A 26,170-nucleotide genomic window follows, 5' to 3' on the forward strand; every position below is an offset into this window, starting at 1 on the left:
CTATGCCAATTACATCCCTTTTATCTTCATAGGACAAGACAAGCGCACTGAGTCTGAGCAACGTTGCTGGAGTTTTCTACATTCTGGTTGGAGGCCTGGGCTTGGCAATGCTGGTGGCTTTGATAGAGTTCTGTTACAAGTCAAGGGCAGAGGCGAAAAGAATGAAGGTGGCAAAGAGTGCACAGAATTTTAACCCATCTTCCTCGCAGAATACCCAGAATTTAGCAACATATAGAGAAGGTTACAACGTATATGGAACCGAGAGTGTTAAGATATAGGGGTAGGACCTAGGGTCTACTACAGTGAGTGGGTGATGCCATGTGTAGTGCAGTGCTGTGCCCTGTGTGTCTAGTGGTAATGCTTGCTACAATGAAAGCTTTCAGTATTGAGAAAATTAAGTGCTTACTGGTTCCGTATTTTTTTTTTTTGCTGCAGATGTACTGTGTATGTTGCTTATAGACATCTGCATTGGAATATGTTTTTATCGATATTGTAACATTTAAAAGATATATATTTTTGTTAAAGAACAATTTTTAAAAATGTAATTTTGTAAATCCTAAAGCATTATTATTGAAATAATGCAAGTTTTTGCAGTCATGCAAAATGTAAAGCAAATATGTACTTCGACCCATTCATGGGAGTGACACTGTGTTACCCAAACAACTGTTATACTTTTTACAATGACAAAAGCTTGATGTATTTCAAGATTGAAATACCATTGAAGGAGTTGTGTGCATCTGATTTTGCATCGCAGGTGGAATTACCAATAGCATAATCAAAATGCATTTTATAAAGTGTTGCTCATCCTGCTAAAAATACTGAACATAGAGCATTCATTGTTTTGTTATGTTATTTTGTGTTCTTGAAAACAGTAATTTTTAGTAATAATATTGCTTAGAGTTTATTTTGTTCTCTAGCTAGCTGGATAACATATTTCTAGTGTTCTTATTAATATATTAATTTTGCAAATCATTAATTAGAAAATAATATATGTTATATCATTTTTAGATCTTTCATTTGGAGAGTATCAGTCCCATTGCCTTCATAACATCATTGTTACACTTACAAGTAAACAAAACAGGGAGATAACTTTGTTTAGTATGAGTTTTAACAATCTTTAACTGAAGGCTATTTTTCAGGTGTATTCAAATATATTCTACAGGGTGGGCCATTTATATGGATACACCTTAATAAAATGGGAATTTGTTGGTGACCTTAACTTTCTGTTTGTGGCACATTAGTATATGTGAGGGGGGACATTTTCCAAGATGGGTGGTGACCATGGTGGCCATTTTGAAGTCGGCCATTTTGAATCCAACTTTTGTTTTTTTCAATAGGAAGAGGGTCATGTGACACATTAAACTTATTGGGAATGTCACAAGAAAAACAATGGTGTGCTTGGTATTAACGTAACTTTATTCTTTCATGAGTTATTTACAAGTTTCTGACCACTTATAAAATGTGTTCAATGTGCTGCCCATTGTGGTGGATTGTCACTGCAACCCTCTTCTCCCACTCTTCACACACTCGTAGCAACACTGCAGGAGAAATGCTAGCACAGGCATCCAGTATCCGTAGTTTCAGGTGCTGGACATCTCATATCTTCACAGCATAGACAATTGCCTTCAGATGACCCAAAAGATAAAAGTCTAAGGGGGTCAGATCGGGAGACCTTGGGGGCCATTCAATTGGCCCACGACAACCAATCCACTTTCCAGGAAACTGTTCATCTAGGAATGCTCGGACCTGACACCCATAATGTGGTGGTGCACCATCTTGCTGGAAAAACTCAGGGAACGTGCCAGCTTCAGTAAATAAAGAGGGAAACACATCACTATGTAGCAATTTCGCATTTCCAGTGGCCTTGAGGTTTCCATTGATGAAGAATGGCCCCACTATCTTTGTACCCCATATAACACACCATACCATCAATTTTTTTGTTCCAACAGTCTTGGAGGGATCTATCCAATGTGGGTTAGTGTCAGACCAATAGCAGTGGTTTTGTTTGTTAACTTCACCATTCACATAAAAGTTTGCCTCATCACTGAACAAAATCTTCTGTTTAAACTGAGGGTCCTGTTCTAATTTTTGTTTTTCCCATTCTGCAAATTCAGTGCGCCGATCTGGGTCATCCTTGTTGAGATGCTGCAGTAGCTGGAGTTTGTAAGGGTGCCATTTGTGAGTAGCTAATATCCGCCAAATGGATGTTCGACTAATGCCACTCTCCAGTGACATGCGGCGAGTGCTAAGCTATGGGCTCTTGCTGAATTAAGCTAGGAGAGCCCTGATGTTTCTTCATTAGTGACAGATTTAATGTGTCCACATTTTGGCAAATCCAACACTGATCCAGTTTCACGAAGCTGAGCAAGCAGTTTGCTAACTGTAACTTGAGAGATGGGTGGTCTCGTAGGGTGTCTTGCATTGAAATCTGCTGCTGCCGGTTACTGTGTTCACCAGACATCAAAACAGTTTCTATCTGTTCCTCATGTTAATCTCAGCGACATGTCAATGGCTGTAAACAAAGAGAAACTTGTAAATAACTCATGAAAGTATACATTCATGTTAAAACCAAGCACACCATTGTTTTTCTTGTGAAATTCCCAATAAGTTTGATGTGTCACATGACCCTCTTTCTACTAAAAAAACAAAAGTTGCATTCACAATGGCCGACTTCAAAAAGGCCACGATGGTCACCACCCATCTTGAAAAGTTTTCCCCCTCACATATACTAATGTGCCACAAACAGGAAGTTAATATCACCAAACATTCCCATTTTATTAAGGTGTATCCGTATAAAAGGCCCACCCTGTAGATCGCCCTCTCTCAGTATGCTATTGCTTCCTGATCTATAGTTCATTACATGTTCCAGTTGCACAGAATAGCTATAAGATAATCATAGTATTTTCATTTTTAGAAAATATACCAGTATCCTGTATAAAAAGTTTCAGACATTTCTGAAAAAATGCTGTGAAGTGAAGATGCTTTCAAGAATATGGCTTTAAAGAATTTATTTTTATTGATTTTCATTCTACAAAGTACATAAACAGAAAAAAAAAATAACTCATTGAAAAATAATTAAGAAAAAGACTGCTGCATTCTTGGGATTAGGTGCCTGCTAAACTTGAAGATGCTTGGTCATTTTGGTTTTGAGTCCTTTTCACAGTCTTAAAACATGCGGGCCCATATGCAGTACACTTTTTCTCCATGATTTTTCTCCTACGTGATATTTTCAAATGTGTCATTAAAATGCCCTTTAAACCATCAGCAAGCAAGAAATACTCAAAATAATTTGGATAGTACTTTTTTACCTACTATTTAGCACTTTTTCAATTTTATACTGCTGAAAATGTATTTTAAATAGAAGATGAAAAAATATGTACTAGGAGAAAAAGTTCATTGCATACGGGCCACTGGCTCTTATTTAAGTCACATTTTCTCCTAACTTTTCTTCTCACAGATATTTTTTCATCTTTTGGTTAAAATAACTTTTCAGTACTGTGCAATTAAAAAAAGTCGATGAAAAATACTGTCTAAATTATATGTATTCTCTTGCTTGCTAGTGGCTTGAAATGCATTTTACTGTTAAGGAGTGAAAATATCTAATAGGAGAAAAATGTAATTGATTAAGATCCAGTGGCCCATATGCAATAATTTTTTCTCTCATACTCTTCATACCTTGCCTATAAAATTCCTTTTAACCACTTTAAGACTGTAGGCGTACACCCCCCTAGTGACCATGTTATTTTTAAAAATTAAGGCCACTGCAGCTTTAAGGGCTCGCTGCAGGGCCGTCCAACTCAGCACACAAGTGATACCCCTTTTTCTGCCCACCAACAGAGCTTTCTGTTGGTGGGCTCTGATCCCTGCAGGCATGTTTGCGTAGTGGTTAGCTCTCTCGCCTTGCAGCGCTGGGTCCCTGGTTCAAATCCCAGCCAGGGCACTATCTGCAAAGAGTTTGTATGTTCTCTCTGTGTCTGCGTGGGTTTCCTCTGGGCCCTCCAGTTTCCTCCCACATTCCAAAAACATACAGATAAGTTAATTGGCTCACCCCTAAATTGGCCCTAGACTACAGTACTTACTCTACATAATATAGACATATGGCAATGGTAGGGATAAGATTGTGAGCTCCTTTGAGGGACAGTTAGTGACAAGACAATATATATATATATATATATATATATATATATATATATATATATATATACTGTACAGCGCTGCGTAATGTCAGCGCTATATAAATACTAAATAATAATAATAATAATGTTTGTTTATTTTTATATATATTTACTATATTTGTTGTTTTTTTTTATAAATTTACCCTTTTTTATTATTTTTCTATCCCTCCCTCCCCTGCCAGCCAATCACAGCGATCATCTGTCATAGGCATCAGTTTATGACAGCCAATCGCTCCTTAGCCTCCCAGGAGGACAGCCGTAAGACTGTCCCCAGTATAGCGCTGCCTTAGATCACAGCACTGTACAGTGTTAATAGACAATGGTTTCGCTGTCTAACAGTCTCCTAGTGGCGATCGCTTTCAAGCAGAGATGTGCTGCACGCACGATCTCCTGCACAATCCTGCCCCTGGGCTTAATGCCTGGGGCTGCCGCCATGTTCAGGCCAATTGTCGTGGAGCGGTCTCAATGAGGTTAAACCGTTAGAGAGCAAGAAATTACTCAAAATAATTTGAATAGTATGTTTTCACCTACTATTTGGTACGTTTTCATTTGCAAAGTGCTGAAAAGTTATTTTAAAATGTATTTGCATATGGTAAGTTAATTGCATATGGGTCAGTGTGTCATGTCCCAATGATGGATCACCAAACATTTTGTTCATATAGTTCAAAAAACATAGAGTTCAATATCAGAAGGAATAGGAAGGGCACATCCAAAACTGAACAACAATGAGTTATTGCATTGCAATACTCAATGCACTTACATAACCAAGTTGAACAGTCTGAACGCTCAGGCAAGTGGGTTTTTCACAGCTGGTGACAGGCTGTTTCCCTACAGATGCATGTTTACAGCTTATGGAGTATGTTAGTAAGTAAAAAATATAGCTGCATGTGTTTGTCTATGTTAATGGTATGGCTATTTTAGCCAGAGGTCATGTTAAAGTATGTCTATTTTCTGTGAAGACCATTTATAACCAGCCATTGTCAGGCGGTAGCTAGGTGTAACAGAGTCCCACTGATTTCTGCCATAAGGTAAAGTGATGATGCCACCAAACATTCTTCAAGTAGGAAGAGAAATCAGTAGAAGGTGCATGAGTGATAACTTCAATTGCTTGAAGGGTTCGTAGAAGAGCTTGGACACACATTTTGAAATATTTGTCTTCCTCGAAAATTCTGTGAGAGATATTGGGCCATATGCAATTCACTTTTTTACCTAAGTTTTCTCCTAGGAGATAATTTTTCATCTTTGATTTAAAATAACTTTCCAGGACTTTTAAACTAAAAAAAAGTACCAAAAAGTAGGTGAAAAGGTACTATCAAAATTATTTTCAGTATTTTCTTGCTTTCTGTTGGCTTGAAAGGCATGTTATTGACAAGTTTAAAAATATCACCCAAGAGAAAACTCAGGAGAAAAAGTTAATTGCATATGGGCCATTGATGCATTAAGATCATCCTGGCTCATATGCAATTCACTTTTTCTCCTTAGTTTTCTCCAAGTTGTTATTTTTTAACCTTGTCAATAAAATGCCTACACCTACAGCAAGCAAGAAAATACACAAAATCATTTTTATAGTACTTATCCTACTACTTTTGGTACTTTTTTTAATTGCAAACTGCGGAAAAGGTATTTTAAATAGAAGATTAAAAATGATCACGTTGGAGAAAACTCTGGTGAAAAATTTAATTGCATATAGGCCCCTGTGTCTCTTTGATATTGTAGGATTTTCTACTGTGAACATTATTCAGAGCATGGATTTTGCTCACCCAGGCCCAAATGCAATTCACTTTTTCACCTTAGTTTTCTCCTAGGTGATATTTTTACAACTTGTAAATAAAATACCTTTTACACCACCAACAAGCAAAAAAATACTCGAAATTATTTTGACAGTATTTTTTCACCTACTTTTTGGTACTTTTTTCATAGCAAAGTGCTAAAAAGTTAGTTTAAATTGAAGATGAATAATTATCTCCTAGGAGAAAACTCCGGAGAAAACATATACTGCATATGGCCCCCAGTTTCATTCTAAAACCGAGTGTGTTTTTACGTACTGGTTACCTTGTCGGTCTTTAGTGACTTTTTGGTACCTGGGATATTTGATTATTGATTTGATTCCTGCTTTTTCTCTGTTTATGTGCTTTGTAGGAAGTTAATTGAATAAAAAAAATAATGAATTGCATTATTTTATTATGAGCTAAAGCTTATTAACTTGACAGCATTTTTTTCACAAGTGCCTAGAATATTTACAGGGTAAAATGTTTTAGATAGATAATTAGACAAACAAACAGAGAGTTTAGATATATAGATGATAGATAGACTTACACAAATAAAACATACTATACATAGTCCCTCACTTGTGCTTTCTTGTGGCTGTGTTCACAGTTAGGTGTTGCGGTGCATTGCTTTGGACAATATAATTGCATTGCTGATGTGTTGCAATTATATTGTAATGGTACGTTACCATTGGCACGATAACCATGCAAATGAATTTGTTGGCATAACATGTGCATGTTGGGTGGTACCAGACAACGTGTGCGTTTGAGCAATGCAGTGGAGCATACCAGGCTTCACTGCCTTTGTGGCACAACATGTATAACGATGCAATTTACCCCTTCTTTGAGTTGCAATCCTGCTTTTGCAATGCAACACCCAGCTGTGAATTTAACCTTTGTTTTTTTTTTCCAACCAAAAAATAATTTTTATTGAAGCTTTAATCATGAATAAATTATGGAAGCAATGTGTTACAGTAAGACAGGGTTCGAAAGTGCAAATCTTCAAGTTCAGTACCAAGTAGTTGTAATATCATAACTTACACTTCAGTACAACAGAAAAAAAGGTAGTTAAATATAAACAGGTACGTACAGGTTATTGGCTTTATTACAACTAGGTAATATACACACCTATGAAACCCTTATTAAGGTAGGCCAAATAGGAAGCGATGGAACAAACGCCCTCTGCCCCAGCAGTGAGATACCTTTTTCTAACAGCAGGCAAGCTCCAATGCAGGATGAAAGAAGCCAAGTATCCACAACCTCAATCTTGGTTAAAAGTGGATCCAAGATGAAAAACTAACTATAACAAGTAACTTGTCTATATATCTTATCTAAAGCTTAGATAGTTTACACAGCAAATCTAGCTGCAAACAGCTTCAATAGTTTATGATTATTTATTCCTGTGATACAATGAGAGCAGCTATGTTCTGTTTGTCACAGGCTGAGGGCTGGAGATTATATCAGCTTGCCTGTGTGTAATGTGACAAATTCAGACCCCTCTCCTCCTGCTTCCTCCCCTCTGCCTCTGAAATCTCTGGCTAGTAACCTCCTCCTCCTCCTGCCCAGACTGAGCTCCCATAAGCCCTTGCTACAGTGCCAAAAGCTGTAGGTGAGGCTTTTTTAGTTTATAGGGAATAAGAGTATTAAAACAAAACAAGTATTTGGCTTGAGGAATGCCCTATAAACTATATGAAAGGAACACAATTATGCAATGAGTAAAAGTTTATCTCGGATCCACTTTAATTTAACACTGTAAAAAGCCTGTCTACAGGCACTCATAGCACATTTTTTATGCTAGTACACACAATACTAGTTATTTTTTACCATAATATAATCATGACATGCTCCGTGCAATTTTCACCTCTAAGTCAATTTGTTTACTGTAGTTTGACTCAATAATTTATTTTACAATTTGAACTAATTGTAGAACTTTTATTGAGTGGTCACAACAAATAAGAAATAATAAACTATAATTTATAGATATAAATAAACCTTGGATCAAAAAAACTATTAATTACTGTTAATTATTTTAAATTAAAAGTATTTATTACCCACATAATATTATATGTAGAGAATCATATACAATTAAAATACACTTTTGAGTGGTATAAGATTTATAATACACACACTAAAATATCAAGAAACAATTTATAAAATGTTAAACACAGTTACCCATATGCAATGAACTTGTTCTCCTACATTTTCTCCTAGGTGATATTTTCACACATTGGACCATATGCAATTAATTTTTTCACCTGAGTTTTCTCCTAGGTGATATTTTTAAATTTGGCAATAAAATGCCTTTTAAGCCATCGGCAAGCAAAAAAATACTCAAAATAATTTTGATAGTACTTTGTCAATTACTTTTTAGTACTTTTTTAGTTGAAAATTGCTGGAAAGTTATTTTAAATAGAAGATGAAAAATTATCTCCTAGGAGAAAACTCAGGTGAAAAAGTGAATTGCATATGGCCCCTTTTCAAATAAATGACTTTTCCACTACCAGCAAGCAAGAAAATATTCAAAATATACTGTATTTGATAGTACTTTTTTTACCTCCTTTTTGGTACTTTTTCAATTGCAGAGTGTTGAAAGGTTATTTTACAAAGAAGATGAAAAATTATCTTCTAAAAGAAAGCACAGCAGAAAAAGTGAATTGCATATGGGCCACTATATCAAATATGCACATATATGTTTTAGTAGTTTTCAGCATACCAATTCACAATCATTTCCTCATATCTGTAATTTTTAGAATTTTTTTTTTTTTTTACATTATGATGTTTTCTAAGCAATAGCTTCCCTTGTATGAACTGAGTGTGAGAGTTGCTAATAGACTTTATTTGGTGACTTGTACAAAAATTCCACCTTGAGCTTCTATTAAAACAGAGGCCATATACCATATTGGCTAGCTCTGGCAGCTTTGAAAGTTTGTAGGGTCTGTAGATTCCTAAGTGATAACTATATACATTGTTTAAAAGTGATGGTTAGACGTTTACCAGTGATGATGGCAAGTTCTTCTATGTGTGAAAGGCACTTGAAGCTGTATCTGCAAAGTCGACTGCAGATATTTTACCTGTCATATGGATATGCTGAGGTTATTATAACTTGCAACATCTTCAAACTTGCTGAGATTCATGGTCAATTAAATGCTAATAGATTCGAGTTGATACAAATTTGGTGTTTTATATGTATTATGTATTTATGCAGCTTTGAATTAAATGGCTCAAAAGCAGTGTCTAATTATTTTAATTGGTCTCGTTTCATGTTGCATACTTTGCATATAATTAACATAAAATATGTATCAAATCAAAATTATTAGCATATAATTGGCCATCTCTACTCTGAATTCCATAATTTATACACATGTGTCTGACATCACCCTCTTATACAGTACTGTCAATAAACTGCCATACCAATTTGGCACGACTGAGAAAGTTCTCAAAGTATACAGTAATGTAAATAGCTTACTGTGAAACTAAAAAAGGACGAACTTTGAGTACACATAGATTAGCAATCTATTTAAATAGTAGCATTGTAGCCTGCAATCAATATAAAATAATAATGCTTATTATATTTTTTTATTTTTTGCCCATCTATTTCCATTCTGCAACAAGACATTGTGATTCTTTACCTTAAGCGTTATGTTATTTTGTTCACGTTCTAGGTGAAGAAAATGCAAGGTTGTTGCAGATCATCAAAAACAGGGCTATTCTCCTTCAGTATACATTACTGTAAACGTATGTGAAATTTTCCAAGTTTATGATCATTTAAACATTCCAGCTTTTGTTGATGCAGCCCACTTTTTTTTCACTGCAGCTGCCTGACCATGAGTACGTGCTGTGATGCATGACCCCAACATTAAGACACAACCGGTTTGACAGTAAGGACGAGCTAATGCTGTCCGTTTTGAATACATTGCCATAGTCATTTTTGTTTTTCCTTTTACTATACATATATTTTTATGCCATATTTCATCATATTAACCTCAAAAGTTTACATTTTACTTTCAAAAGTTGTTTTAGTGTTACTGATTTTACAACAAAACAAATATTTCCTGCACAAGGCTTTGATAATAGGTTGCTGACAGCGCTCTGTCTAAATAGATTTAGCTGTAAAGTCGTGAAAGAAAAATATAGCATTAATATGAATGCTGACTCAAAGTTTTTTTTTATAGTGTTTATTTAACCTATTGTATAGTGTCTATTTAACCATAGGCAGTTAAGAAAGTGGCTTTTTTTATATTTTTTTAATTGAATTAAAATGTCTCAATACTATACAAGTCTATTTCTACTTTAATGTTATTAAAATGCACATTTTAGTGTGTAGCCAGCTATATGATTTTCCAGACATAGGAGATGATGCAGAATATTCTTACTTGAAGCTATGTTGGTGGTATGCTCTTTTGTGAATGATAAACCCCAAATATTCTTTTCAGACACTCATTGCAGTCTGTTCATAGCAGTTGTAATGTTCAGTCAGTTTTTTCATAGTTTTTCTCCATAAGATAAGGAGAGTGGATATATAGCTATATAGTTATTTGGGTTGAAAAAAGACATATGTCTATCGAGTTCAACAAGAAAATAAAGTACAACACCAGCCTGCTCCCTCACATATCCCTGTTGATCCAGAGGAAGGCGAAAAACCCTTAGGCATGGTCCAATTAGCCCCAAAAGGGAAAAAATTCCTTCCCGACTCCAGGTGGCAATCAGATAAAATCCCTGGATCAACACCATTGGGAATTATCTAGTAATTATAGCCATGGATGTCTTTCAATGCAAGGAAAGCATCTAAGCCCCCTTTAAATGGTATGTCTTCTGAAATCATTGCAATATATGAAGTGGTCCAGGAGTATTTTTTTGTCACAAAAGCTTAGTTGCCTTTTATGGATTACCAATTTTTTATATTGCCCTTATGAAATGCATGGTGCATTTCGTAAAGGGAATATAAGAAGATGGTAAAATCCATTATGAAACTTTGACAAATGTTCTAGCCCAAATTTATTGCTGGAGAATATTACATATTTACACTCAAACAAAAGTATGTTATAAAACACAGAAAACAGTAATTATCCTAAAAGAAAGTCTGGAGACTTAATTTCAAACTGTATAGGAGGTGTGAAACTTCAATTAAAAATGTTGAAAAACAGGTTGAGTGGTGAACTTACCTCCAAGAAGGTTATGGTTAGGTTATTTATGACTAAATGACAATGCATTTTGTGGGTAGAAACAATTTCCTCAGGTAAAAAATAATAATCTAACGAGATAGGCAGAGCACCTAAGTAGCTCTTAGATCATTAAGATACTTGTTATTGAAGTTTGATACTCCTAAAAAGTTTACAGTTGCTCACTTTTTGGTGGAAGGTTGTGTTTTTATCTCCTTCCTATTGTGTTTTTGGAGTACAACTACCGGTGGTATGGTCAATTCTTCTGAGTGAAGACGAGCTAGTTATTGTTATCTACTCAGTAGGGATGATCAATAAGATGCAAATATTTCAGAGTTCATGCAGGATTATGTAAATTTGTATGCAAATATATGCAGCTTGAAAATGAACCAATACATTTAAACCGTGGGGGGACTTGATTGGCCCATTTTCAAACTGCATAAATTTGCGTACAAATTTACATAATCCTACATGAACTCGGAAATATTTGCATCTCATTGATCATCCCTACTGCTTGGTGTGTGATTGCCTTTCAGGTGACTCATGCTGTTGAGATCCTGTTGTGAAATGTCACTATCCAGCTTTGTGTTTATAATTCTGCATTTTGTGTCATCGGCAAAAAATAGCAACATTACTCTGTATTCCAAGTTAGTATATAATTAAAAAAGTGCGCTGGACATATAACTGTATAATCCCCTTGGATTCAAAAAATCTTTATTTGTATTAATATATAAAGCTAATTTGCATAAATCTTATAGATTAGCCACGATATATATACACACAGAAGACCTAATCACACATGCTCACATACACTGGAGCTAGCTGGTTCCCCATAAAAAATAAAATATAAAATGGCCAGAAAATTAGAGAAGTAAAATAAATTATTTATATATTATTCAGTTACCACATAAAAAATTATGCATTCTGTATTGGTCTAAAAAATGTAGAGTCCAATCCAAAACTGTTTCCTGCGGAAAGGAAAACCTAGATGCACAGATAGTGAGCTATATGGTTAATAATTTAACCGCTTCCCCTCTGCTGCATCGTGTATCTATGCCCCTCTGGACTTCACTTAAAAACCAGTGGCGTAGGTACACGTATCGCTGGTTTACATGCTGCTCCCATGCTTGCACATGCTTCGGCTCATGCCCAACTGATCATTGGATGAGAAAATGTGTTTTCAAAGCCGATCAAAATGCTGGTAACAAATTATCACTGGCATCAGGGAGATAGCGATGATCAAAAAGAAAGTAAACATACAGGAACACATTACTTTCTGTGTACTATTCAGTACACAGGCAAGTGTGGTGACTTCTAGTGGAAGAAAAAAAAATACAAGCATACATAGTTACATATAAATTACAAAAAAAAATAAAATACCAATTACATTTATTCTTTCCCTATTATGATCAAAATAAGACACTTGTAAAAAAAAAATACAAAATACATAAATTGTAACCTATGGAACTCAACTTTTTTTTAATATATCATTAAAGTATTGCATTAAAGTATATTACTGTTATTTTTGCAAATAAGGGCATTGTAATTATATAGTATAAGGAAACACAAAACGGAAAAAAACTCACCTTTATTTCCTAATAAAATATTGTCGCTATGCATTGCACTAGAGACATAATTTAAATGTTGTAATAATCGGGACAAATGAGCAAATAAAATGTGTGGGTTGTATGTATTGTACCAGGCTTTATTCAAAAACTTTAATAGCTGAAATGTAGGAAATCATTATTGTTTTCCATTTTTTTTACTCTTCCCTGTAAAAGGTATATAAAATAATTCTTAGCAAAAAGTACAACTCAACTGAAAAAAACAATGTATAGATAATTTAGCTGTGATAACAAGTAGTGATAAAGTTATTGGTGGATAAATGACACGAATCTCACAACTGCTACAGAAAGTAATTTTTTAAAAATGATGCTTGCCATGAAGCCCTTGTTGTAGGTAACATGACCTTGATAGTTGTGTTATATAGATACTAGTCATTTTAGCCCATTAGGTAACGGGTGCTGAACAGTGGTGCACTCGCCCCACACAATGGCTGTAGCTACACACCTGCGCACTTGGCGCCTGACAGGGATGCAACCCATGGACACATATCCCAGGGCTTTTATTAGGAAGGATTACTTCATAAATGTGTATGAATCCTGTAAGAATCTACTTTAGCTTATGTCAGGAAAGAACATCGTCTTGGATTCGGACTTTAGTTAAATAGCCAGGAAACAGGAAGTCTCTTGAGGTCTTTTTCATTTTATTCTCAGCATACAGAAAGACTTTCTCATGGACAAACAGACATTGATCATTTTTGATGGAATTGTTCTATTGGACAACCATTTATTTTCATGTACAGACTTATATAGCTATAATTTTACATACCATTCATTAATGACTTATGAACAGAATGCATACAAAAAAACATACCACTTATAGAGGTAAAGATTACATTGAACAACCCAATAGGTTTTGACGCATTTGACACATTGGTTCAATACATTGGAAAGTAACACCTCCATTTATGGCGATGTTTTCACAAGTCACCTTGAAACTATGAGATCCTTTGAGTTTCAGCTGCCTTTGAGGAGGGGCAAACTCCACTTGCAATATACAAATTCTGCTGACAAAACAGGAAACACTTCCTTAATCAGAACTAGCTAGAAGCTTAAAGGGACTCCGAGCAGTGCAAAAACTATGGAAAGATGCATATCATTTTAAAGCTCTCTTTCTCCTCTTTCCAATGATAAATAAACCGCCGCCCTGCGCCTTTTAGTTTTCGCTATTTTCGTGATTGAAATTGCCGTGGCCGCGATTTCAATCGCGAAAATAGAGAAAACTAAAAGGCATAGGGCGACGATTTAGGTGTCGCCTGAAAGAGGAGAAAGAGAGCTTTAAAATGATATCCATCTTTCCATAGTTACATTGTATTACACAGGGCGACTTTTTCCTAAAGTCAGCAGCTCCATTCTGGGGAAAGTGTCGTCCTGTGTAATACAAGTAACTATGGAAAGATGGATATCATTTTAAAGCTCTCTTTCTCCTCTTTCTGGCGACACCTAAATCGTTGCCCTACGCCTTTTAGTTTTCTCTATTTTCACGATCGAAATCGCGACCACGGCAATTTCAATCGCGAAAATAGCAAAAACTAAAAGGCGTAGGGTGGCGGTTTATATATCATTGGAAAGAGGAGAAAGAGAGCTTTAAAATGATATTCATCTTCCCATAGTTTCTGCACTGCTCGGAGTCCCTTTAAAGAAGGATTCTGGATTATCTGTCTTCTTCTAGAAATTGGTTTCTGCAGAGCATTGCAAGAACATAACTGATTCTTACAGATGCTTTTCATACATTATCTTATTAATATTATTATTATTTATTATTATTTTATATTTATATAGCGCCAACATATTCCGCAGCGCTTTACAAAGCACAATAAGACGACAAGGGGAACATAGATACAACTAACAAATGTACAGCAGAGTTCCAAGCAGCACAAATATTGTTACAAAAACAGTAAACATTAGGAGGATGGCCCTGCCCTTGCGAGCTTACAATCTAATGGGTTGTGGGGGACACACTAGGTAAGGGGGTGGAGGATGGATGAGGCAGTAACCCTTTGCCTCTGATTACATTGTGACAGATAAGTAAATAAGGGCTATAGAATGTTATAAGCTTGTCTGAAAAGGTGTGTTTTAAGAGTGCGTTTGAAGATGTCCAGGTTTGGAGCATGACGTACAGGCTGTGGAAGAGAGTTCCAGATAAGGGATGATGCTCGTGTAAAGTCCTGGATGCGAGCATGAGAGGAGGTGATCAGCTTAGAGGCCAGGATAATTTCTTGGGAGGAGCAAAGGTTGCGGGAATTTGAAAAAACTATAATACCTAGTTAGGTATGTTTATGTGTGATGTATTACTTTTTAAATTTAAAATTTACTATAAAAATTTCACTATGATAAGCTCAAAGCACACCTTAAAGGGACACTTAAGTCAAACAAAAAAAAATGAGTTTTACTCACCTGGGGTTTCCAATAGCTCGCTGCAGCTGTCCGGTGCCATCGCCATCTCCCTCCGATCCTCCTGGCCCCGCCGACAGCCACTTCCTGCTTCGGTGACAGGAGCTGACAGGCTGGGGACACGAGTGATTCTTCACATTCCTGGCCACAATAGAGCCATCTATGCTGCTATAGCATATATCATATACCATATAGCAGCAAAGAGGGTGCTAATGTGTCTGGGAATGCGAAGAATCACTCGCGTCCCCAGCCTGTCAGCTCCTGTCACCGAAACAGGAACTGGCTGCCAGCGGGACCAGGAGGATCGGAGGGAGATGGCGAGGGCACCGGACAGCTTCAGGGGGCTATTGGAAGCCCCAGGTGAGTAAAACTCATTTTTTTTGTTTGACTTAAGTGTCCCTTTAAGCCCGGCTGAAGTATCCCTTAGGGCAGGGGTCCCCAACCAGCGGGCTGCGGCCCACTGCCGGTCCGTGGGCAGTTTCCAGCTGGGCCGCGGCGGGTCTGGCCTCTCGCCCCTCCTCCCCCCGCGGCCGCCGCTCCTGTCACCTTATGAGCTGGCGGCCGCTTCCTGTCACAGATTCGCCGTAGCTGCTCTTCTCTGTGTGCAACTCCTATTACAGCAGCGCTTCCTGTGCGGCTGCTGTAAGGAGGGAAGGAGGCGGGGCAGCGGCTTCCTGTAGCGGCGATCGCCGTTACCATGGGAACCGCTGCCCCGCCTCCTTCCCTCCTTACAGCAGCCGTGCGACGCGCTGCTGTAAATAGAAGATGCTGCACGGAGGAGAGCGGCTACGGGAATCTGTGACAGGAAGCGGCCGCCAGCTCATAAGGTAACAGGAGAGGCGGCCGCGGGGGGAGTGGGCTACACTGGGGCACTATACTAGCTATCCTGGGGCACTATACTAGCTATACTGGGGCACTATACTAGCTATACTGGGGCACACTGGGCACTATACTAGCTATACTGGGGCACTATACTAGCTATCCTGGGGCACACTGGGCACTATACTAGCTATACTGGGTAGAGTGACCAGACGTCCCGGATTGCCCGGGACACGTCCCGGATTCGGGGTCCGCTGTCCCAGGCTGCATGAGGTCCCAGGAAAAGTCCCGCTTTCAGCAGCGGGACGTCCCGGCCTCGGGACTCTGGCCACTCTATACTCATGAACTGGCAGCGGCGTCTATAGACGCCGTGCCAGTTCATTGCCCGCAGCCCCGCTCCAGCCTCGTCTTCCGGTGTCTGTTCCGACACCGGCAGGCGAGCAGGGCTACGGCAAGATGGCTGCCGAAGCCCTGTACTGGAGACTATTTGTGTCTCCAGTACAGGGCTTCGGGCGCCATCTTGCCGTAGCCCTGTCAGTGCAGGAGAGGGAGACGAGCAGGAGAAGGAGGGAGGTCCCGGGAGCAGCGCGCCAGAGGCCGGAGACTTCTGCCAGGTGAGTAAATGCTTTCTTTCCCAGGTGAAATGTTTGCCCGCATTGTGTTTCTTTTTCAGGTGAAATGTTTGCCCGCATTGCGTTTCTTTTCTGGGGAAATGTTTGCCCGCATTGTGTTTCTTTTCTAGGGAAATGTTTGCCCGCATTGTGTTTCTTTTCTGGGGAAATGTTTGCCCGCATTGCGTTTCTTTTCTGGGGAAATGTTTGCCCGCATTGTGTTTCTTTTCTAGGGAAATGTTTGCCCGCATTGTGTTTCTTTTCTGGGGAAATGTTTGCCCGCATTGCGTTTCTTTTCTGGGGAAATGTTTGCCCGCATTGCGTTTCTTTTCTGGTGAAATGTTTGCCCGCATTGCGTTTCTTTTCTGGGGAAATGTTTGCCCGCATTGTGTTTCTTTTCTAGGGAAATGTTTGCCCGCATTGTGTTTCTTTTTCAGGTGAAATGTTTGCCCGCATTGCGTTTCTTTTCTGGGGAAATGTTTGCCTGCATTGTGTTTCTTTTCTAGGGAAATGTTTGCCCGCATTGTGTTTCTTTTCTGGGGAAATGTTTGCCCGCATTGCGTTTCTTTTCTGGGGAAATGTTTGCCCGCATTGCGTTTCTTTTCTGGTGAAATGTTTGCCCGCATTGCGTTTCTTTTCTGGTGAAATGTTTGCCCGCATTGCGTTTCTTTTCTGGTGAAATGTTTGCCCGCATTGCATTTTTTTTCTGGTGAAATGTTTGCCCGCATTGCGTTTACTTTCTAGTGAAATGTTTGCCCGCATTGCGTTTCTTTTCTGGGGAAATGTTTGCCTGCATTGCAGTAATTTTCTGGTGAAATGTTTGCCCGCATTGCAGTAATTTTCTGGTGAAAGGTTTGCCCGCATTGCGTTTATTTTGTACTGACATGTTGCCCGCATTGCGTTTATTTTGTACGGACATGTTGCCCGCATTGCGTTTATTTTGTGCTGACATGTTGCCCATTGCATTTAGTTTCTGGTGTCCGGGGTAACTGTTACTGCATTTATTATTTAATGGTCATAGATGGCTATGTTTGCTGCTTTGTGGTTACGGTATACTATTAGCATCACACAGTTTCTGCTTACCCATGATGCAAAGTCTCGTTTGTCCACATCATGGTGTAAACACTGCTTTCTTATGCCTCGCTGTTACATCATTACGTTAGCTCCGCCCATACAATGTCATGGCCATGCCCATTTTTCGCCGCTGCGCACGCCGCATCCCCCCCGGTCTTCGTCGCTGTGGGCTCCTCCGTCCTCCCCACTTTTCGCCGCTGCGCGCGCGGCCCCCCTCCCCGCACCCACCCTTCCTGTCCCAGGTTGGACCCACAAAAATCTGGTCACTCTAATACTGGGGCACTATACTAGCTATACTGGGGCACATGGGGCACTATACTAGCTATACTGGGGCACACGGGGCACTATACTAGCTATACTGGGGCACTATACTAGCTATACTGGGGCACATGGGGCACTATACTAGCTATCCTGGGGCACACTGGGCACTATATTAGCTATACTGGGGCACACTGGGCGCTATACTGGGGCACACTGGGCACTATACTAGCTATCCTGGGGCACATGGGGCACTATACTAGCTATCCTGGGGCAGACTGGGCACTATACTAGCTATCCTGGGGCACTATACTAGCTATCCTGGGGCACATTGGGGCACTATACTAGCTATCATGGGGCACTATACTAGCTATCCTGGGGCACTATACTAGCTATACTGGGGCACATTGGGGCACTATACTAGCTATACTGGGGCACATGGGGCACTATACTAGCTATCCTGGGGCACACTGGGCACTATACTAGCTATCCTGGGGCACTATACTAGCTATACTGGGGCACATTGGGGCACTATACTAGCTATACTGGGGCACATGGGGCACTATACTAGCTATGCTGGGGCACACTGGGCACTATACTCGCTATACTGGGGCACTCACTATATTAGCTATGCTGGGGCACTATACTAGCTATACTGGGTCACTATACTAGCTATACTGGGGCAACTATACTTGGTCACTTTGATACTAATTATACTGGGGCACTATACTAGCTGTACCGGGGTAACTAGACTCCCTATACTGGGGCAACTGTGCTTGCTGTGCTGCCGCGAATACCCCCCTCCCCCCCCCCCCTCCGGGCCCCACAGAAAATTTTGGACGGTTACCGGTCCCCGGGCCGAAAAAGGTTGGGGACCCCTGCCTTAGGGAACATGTGCCAAATATTGACAAGAGTTAGAGTAATCCTCTTTTAGGATAGCTGTAGACAATTTAGAGGAGATCCAATGACATTGCCTTGCGGTACTAAGAAAATTAGTGTTTGAAGTAAAGAGAATGTAAGCTAATTCCAAAGAGGTAGTAGGCAATGCAAAAAATTTGCAACATTCTTGACACCTTACTATGATGCGATCAGCAGAAGCCATCACTAGGGAGAGCATGCGGGAGAGGTCTGCACTCACTGCTGGAATCCCTTGTGAGATGAGCAGCGCTGCCGATAATTATTTTTACATTGGGGAGCAGAGTAGACTAGCGGGGGGAGGGCTGGGAACCATACAGGACAGGGAGTTCCTGACGTCGCGGTGTGTTGGGGGTTCGTATCAGCAGGCGATCATAAGTCGGGGTCTCCCTGTATTTGGAACATAAGATGCAGCGACTTTTTCTTCGCCATTCTTACATTGCAAAAAATACTATATATATATATATATATATATATATATATATATATATGTATATATATATATATATATATATATATATATATATATATATATATATATATATATATATATGTATGTATACTAGCTGATTGCCCGTGGTTGCCCTGGTATGTATTTGGCTGGTGTTGACGCCGCCCATTTTTTCTAACCCTAACACACAATTCCTCAATGGCCTAGTTTGTGAGCTTTGCAGTCTTTGGCATCAGTAATTTGCATTGAAATGAAACAAATCTGATTGGCTGTGGCTCCACTTCCTTTTCTGAATTTGAACCCCAGTCACCCAATGACCAACTGTACCAGGTTTGAGGCTTGTGCCATTAGCAGTGCAAGAATGCCAGCAATTAAATATTCCCCTTGAAAATTAATAGGGGAATTTTGATTGGCTTTTTGGGGCTCCACCCACTTTTCTGAATATTCATCCCAGTCACCCAGTGACCAACTGTGCAAAGTTTGAGAACACTACCATTAACAGTGTAAGAATGGCTGCAGTTTACATTTTCCCAGTGAAATTTGTATTTGTCTCTGCCCACTGATGACGCGGCATTGCCCGGGTATGTGTTTGGCTGGTGTTGCCTGCACCCACTTTTTCTAACCCTAACACACAATTACTCAATGGCCAAGTTTGTGAGCTTTGCTGTCTTTGGCATCAATAATTTGCATTGAAATTAAACAAATCTGATTGGCTGGTTGTGGCTCCACCCACTTCTCTGAATATTAATCCCAGTGACCTATTGTGGGAAGTTTGAGATCACTACCATTAACAGTATAAGAATGGCTGCAGTTTACCTGTTCCCAGTGAAATTTGTATTTGTCTCCACCCACTTTTTGAGTATGTTATTCCAAATATTCCAAATGTTGTGCCAAATTTCATTCAAATCCGTTCAGCCATTGTTGCGTGATTAACAAACATCCAAACGTCCGCATTTATAATATTAGTGAGAAAAATATATAGAGAGATATATAGATATATAGAGAGATATATTACTAAATTAATTAAATACAAATCACTACACATTCTTTTTAAAGTATCCATTGTGGAAGGAGCTTTAGAATAGTGTACACATTTATGATATGCTCACCTTAATGAAGTTCTCACTTCTAAGGTAATGCTTTATACATGTTGTGGATAAGGCTGTGGATGCACTTGTTAGCCAAGTATCCATTTCAGAAAAGTACATGTCTCATCCGCTGCTGCTGCAGTTTCAGGAGAAGTGTTGAGATGGTGGCGAATCCATTTAGATGAGCATTTTAGAGATTCTTACAGCTTTGAATTTATTTTTTTACATTCTTTCATGGATTGATAGATTACATTTAGACTTTAGGTACACTTGAAAGTATCTATCTGAATGATGATAAGTGGGAGAGAGTAGCTTACTTTAAGCTAAATGCTTGCATTTTTTACAAGTTCTGAGAACTTGGTAATGCTCTCCCACTCTCACCTAGGTTTATGTATTGATGTGGAGTTAAATTAACTCTGAAGCAAACTTGTGCTGTACAAAACTGAGAATGTTATAATAAACCACATAGTTAAGGCTTACCTTCAGTGAAAATGACGTATCTAAAGTTTCAGCAGCTCTAGATAATCAAATGGATGTGAGTGGAACTGAGAGTAAAGATAGGAGAGCTCCTGGGCTTCCTTGTGTTGGACATTGGAACCATTCATCACATTAAAAGATAATAATAATAATAATAATAATTGCAGTATTTGTATAGCACCTTTCCCCTGTCGGACTCAAAGCGCTTGCGAGGCAGCCACTAGAGCGCAATCAGTAAGCAGTAGCAGTGTTAAGGAGACTTGCCCAAGAAGCTCCTTACAGAATAGGTGCTGGCTTACTGAACAGGCAGAGCCGAGATTTGAACCCAGGTCTCCTGTATCAGAGGCAGAGCCCTTAACCATTACACTTTAAAGTTCAAAGAGGAGGAAGTACCTCCTGACAGGTGACTTCTTCCGGATATGTTAAGCAACTATAGTCATAACTGGGTATATCTGTAGACTTCTAGGTTATCTCTTTGGTTGTGCAATTTTCACTAAAGGTATAATCTGAGAGATAGAATTGATTGACGTGCATAGGAGTGACATTGTAGTTCAAGCGAGAGATTCTTCGCCTTCCCAGACACATTAGCACCCTCTATGCTGCTATATGGTATATGATATATGCTATAGCAGCATAGATGGCGCTATTGTGGCCAGGAACGCGAAGAATCACTCGCGTCCCCAGCCTGTCAGCTCCTGTCACCGAAACAGGAAGTGGCTGCCGGCGAGGCCAGGAGGATCGGAGGGAGATGGCGAGGGCACCGGACAGCTGCAGGGGGCTATTGAAAGCCCCAGGTGAGTAAAACTCATTTTTTTTGTTTGACTTAAGTGTCCCTTTAAAGAGGAGCTGTCAGCCATACTATCTCAGAAAAAAACACACATACATAAGTAGATAAATACTTGCTCTACTTACATAACATACATTATGTATTGCACTGTCCACGTTTTGATTTTAGTGATTTTCTACAGTAAAAAAAAAGATAACATTCTTCTTAGCATTTCCCATTTTAAGTGTGGCTATTTTGAAGCCAATCCTGATGTAATTTCCTCCCTTACTCTCCTCTGCCAGATTGTGTATGCATTGCCCGCCCTTCACTCCAGAAAGTGCATTGTCTCAGCATGATAAATATTGGCCAATCAGAAAGGAACAGAGGTGTGGGAGGGAAAAACCGGAGGGAAAGAGGCTTCAGCCAATCGGCTGCATTAGTTAAGTCTGAGCGGAAGTAGAAAGGCAAAAAAGACAACAAGCATGCCCTGCAACCGCAACCTACTTTTAGTGTAGCAAATTTTGTGTGTACCTTATAAGAGTCAGGTAAACTGGAGAATGATAATTTATTAACAAGAAAAGTAATAGTGATTTTAACTTTTGGGTTGCCTGGTTAGCATCCTTATTACTTGTTTACCAGATGAAAATAAAGAATTGATTTTTGATTTGATGCCTGACAGTTACCCTTTAAGCTGTACACATAACCAGCATAGTGAATTAAATTTGTTGTACAGACCTGTACATTCTACAACCGGTGCATCTGGTGGAGGAACCTAAAGGCTGCGCTCCAGGACTGGCAGGAGAAAATGAAAAGGGAACGCCAGTGTAGTAATTTAGGCACTTGGATATTGAATAGAAAGCGTGCTACTTACAAAGATGGGTTGCAAGATATCCGTCTCCACACAGATTAAGTCACAGTTCATCTTTAAATTGTTGCTGGTCCCTACCTAGAAAAAAAATGGGTGGGAGGAGGTGCCCCAGGGAGGTCTCACTTCAGAATAGGTAATGGGGGATAGACATTTTTATTGGACAGCAAGATGCCTTTCTCGGGTCCTACCCGCTTTTTGGGGTCAATAATATCGTTTCAGCCACGTCTGTACCTGTTGTCTCCAGCTACAGATCCCCATTTCACTCAGAATGCTTTCTCATTGGTCCATTTGTCAAAGAGTTTGATAAATTCAAGCTTCCTGTTAACACTTTTAATGCAAAAAAATCTCAGGCAATGAATTTATAAAGATGAAATGGGCACATTACTAGACGCACATAGCATCTTCACCACATATAGCAGTGGTAGTAGCTATTCGAGTTAGCAAAGATCATACAACAGCAATGAGCCTAATTATCTCCCACTAAATGGGGTGAGATTCAATGAGACGGCAAAAGTCATAATATTTTAAATGTGACGTAGAGTAGCCAAACAGTGCCACCAGAAACGGATATGCAACGTAACCTCAAGCCTTTTACAAACAGGCAGGCGTTTATATAGGGTATCAATTTGAAGTTCCTTTATATATTGAATTCTCCTGTCATGATACAATACTTAATTGTAGTAAACAATTAATCTATAAAGCAAAAACTTTGATCAAAGATGGCTATACACAAATAAGTTTTGGGGGGGTTTCTTCCACCATAGAAATCTGATCAATTTTTCAGCTTGATCGAATAATCAAAAAAAATCAAATCAATATACCATACACTTATGACTGATTTTCCCCCAAACATCAAGCAAACGATCAATTAGAAATGTCAGGTTTTTATATGTATCTATATCATTTTTATAAAAAATCTTAAGTTTTTCTCAATTGAAAAAAAAAATTAACATTTTGTATACAACCAATTTTTTCATTAAAAAAACTGGAAAAATCAATCAGCTTGATTGTATCATGTATGGCCACCTTTATACCTTAAAATGACAGCTGTTCTGTGTTTTCTTGTTTGTTTGTTTGTTTGTTTGTTTGTTTGTTTGTTTGTTTGTTTTTTTGCAAAATATCTAGAGGGCATGTATGGTTGAGTGTATATGTGACTATGCATGGCATTTCTGGGTAAATACGTGGGCTATCAGGAAAGATTAGAATATACAATACTTACATTCATTTTGAAATGTAATACTACAATTTTAGCAAACAGAATTAATAAATAATTTCAGGATATTCACAAATAGTATCCTTGTACAAAATAAGTTTGAAAGTTATTTTATTTTGTGCTCTAGCTCTGTAGCGAAAATTATGGATTGTTAACATGTGCAGAGGTACTGAGTTATTCACACCTCTTTGCACCACTCACCCACTGCCAATTGCTGCCAATTGCTGCTATGCTCTGTGATGTGGTACAGCTCCTTTTCATTGAACCAGCACATCAGAAATGCTGATGTCCACACAATTTTTAGTGCCTTGCGTTGCCCTACATCACAGCCTGTACATAGTCAATGGTGAGTATATTTAGAGATGGTATGGAGTGGTGTGGAACTCTTAGCACTATCTTCAGTGTTAACAGGATCTTAGAGATGCTAAGGTTAAAGGGGCACTACAGCGAAAAACTGTAAAATTTAAAATATGTGCAAACATATACAAATAAGAAGTACATTTTTCCACAGTAAAATGAGCCATAAATTACTTTTCTCCTATGCTGCTGTCACTTACAGTAGGTTGTAGAAATCTGACAGAAGTGTCAGGTTTTGGATTAGTCCATCTCTTTATAGGGGATTCTCAGGGATATATTTATTTTTCAAAAGCACTTGGTGAATGGCAGTTGCTCTGTCTAACTGCTAAAAAACTCTGTAGGGAGTTGGGAAGCTGGCCAGCATCATTGTTTAAAGCCTTGCTGAGAATCCCCTATGAAGAGATGGACTAGTCCAAAACCTGTCACTTCTGTCAGATTTCTACTGCCTACTGTAAGTGACAGCATTATAGGAGAAAATTAATTTATGGCTCATTTTACTCTGAAAAAAATGTACTTCTTATTTGTATATGTTTGCACATATTTCAAATTTTACAGTTTTTCGCCATAGTGCCCCTTTAATATAATAGTGCATCAAATTTAAACAAAAACTATTTTAAATAGAAATGAATATTTTATATTATATATTTTATATCTAAGATTTAATTAACATAACATAAATTGCGCTTATGCCAACTTAAAAAAAAAAAAATTATATAATGTTATGGTTAAAACGGACTACTGTATTTTTGTACAGTGAATGTTTTACTTAATTTTTTAACATTCTTGTCTGCTTCTCTTTTTACAAATGCTTTTTGACATTTTATGTTCACAGTGGTTTTAAATCATTTCTCATCTTACAGGCAGACTTTAGCAGTTAATTTGTTAATATTCACAGCATTACATTATATGTATTTGCTATTTTTTTAGTTGGTTAAACCACCTCTGTATTCTGCACATTTCTTAACACTCTCATGAAATCATCAGTAAAATGTGATTTTGAAGGAACAGATGTATTGTAAAGTCTGTACTCCGTATATAAGACAGAAAGGATAGCAGTGACATTTGAAATTATTTATACGCTTGTGACAAAGAATTTTAATTGAGTAAGAAATTTCCAAAACTTACCCTCAATTTTTCCAAATAGCTACCATGAAAATAACATGAAAATGCAGATGTCTAATATAACTCTCAGTATATTGATGTTTCTGTGTGGTACTTATACAGTGACAAAACAATTATAGTAATTTGTTTCTGTTCATTATTCTTTTGTTACCCAGCTGACCTTTTCTGAAGCCATACGAAACAAAGCCAGATTATCCATTACGGGGAGTGTAGGAGAAAATGGCCGCGTCTTGACTCCCGACTGCCCGAAGGCCGTTCACACTGGGACTGCAATTAGACAAAGTTCAGGATTGGCTGTAATTGCATCGGACCTACCATAAAAACCAAATAATTTATTGAGTGCCTTAATTATACACTGTTGGTGGTGAGTGGAATACAGCACAGACTGTAAGATACATGTGAAAATCACTGAAGACCTAGAATTTTTGCTGAGATCGGGAAGTATGTTTCAATGCGCCAAACATCATCAGCAACAATGTGTGCATGAGCTCTGCTCCGAAAACCCAAACTCAGATTTTATATCAGGAAATTGCATAATTTAGTTTTATTTGGGTGAGGGAGGGTGTGGGAAAGAGTGTGTTAGCAACAACAAATTTATCTCGGAGGGACTATAATCTAAACAAAAACAAACAAACAAACAAAAAGACTTGTCATTTAGCTTATTAAACTGTGAAGAGCGGAATCAGAATGGACAATATTTCTGTTCTAACAAAGGAGGAAAATAGCTATAGAATACAATGAAATTACTAACCAGTATCTCAAGAAACTCCATGCATATATGGGATGAATATCCAGTTGTCGAACTAGATCTCTTAAGAAAAACTGTGATACAAAATAATAATAATCATGTAAATTCTGTGAAAAAATAAATTATTTACATTTTCTTTAAAAATAAAGAAAAAACAGATATGACATGCTTGCTTTTTAAATGATGTAAATTCAATAGAGTACAACACAGTATTTTTTTCTAAACATATTAGAGAGCGATTCATTGCAATAACAAATTACAAAAAAAAAAATGCCATCACTGTAGTA

At 38.3% G+C, this 26,170-nt stretch overlaps 1 protein-coding gene across 5 annotated transcripts in view; it reads left to right on the plus strand.

Annotated features, from left to right (window-relative positions):
• GRIA4 (glutamate ionotropic receptor AMPA type subunit 4) overlaps positions 1-25,470 on the plus strand; it is a 516,232-nt gene extending 490,762 nt beyond the window's left edge. For 2 of the 5 annotated variants that reach the window (XM_068266875.1, XM_068266874.1), the window contains exons 15-16: positions 33-280; positions 25,291-25,470. In XM_068266875.1, the coding sequence (XP_068122976.1) occupies positions 33-278 (246 nt within the window). In that variant the 3' untranslated portion in view covers positions 279-280; positions 25,291-25,470. Of the gene's footprint in view, positions 1-32; positions 281-25,290 lie in introns of those variants that run through there. The other 3 variants (XM_068266873.1, XM_068266872.1, XM_068266877.1) reach the window with 2 other exon arrangements.
• Positions 25,471-26,170: the final 700 nt, after the last annotated feature.

The sequence above is a fragment of the Hyperolius riggenbachi genome, chromosome 2 (genome assembly GCF_040937935.1).
Source record: "Hyperolius riggenbachi isolate aHypRig1 chromosome 2, aHypRig1.pri, whole genome shotgun sequence".
Lineage (NCBI taxonomy): Eukaryota > Metazoa > Chordata > Amphibia > Anura > Hyperoliidae > Hyperolius > Hyperolius riggenbachi.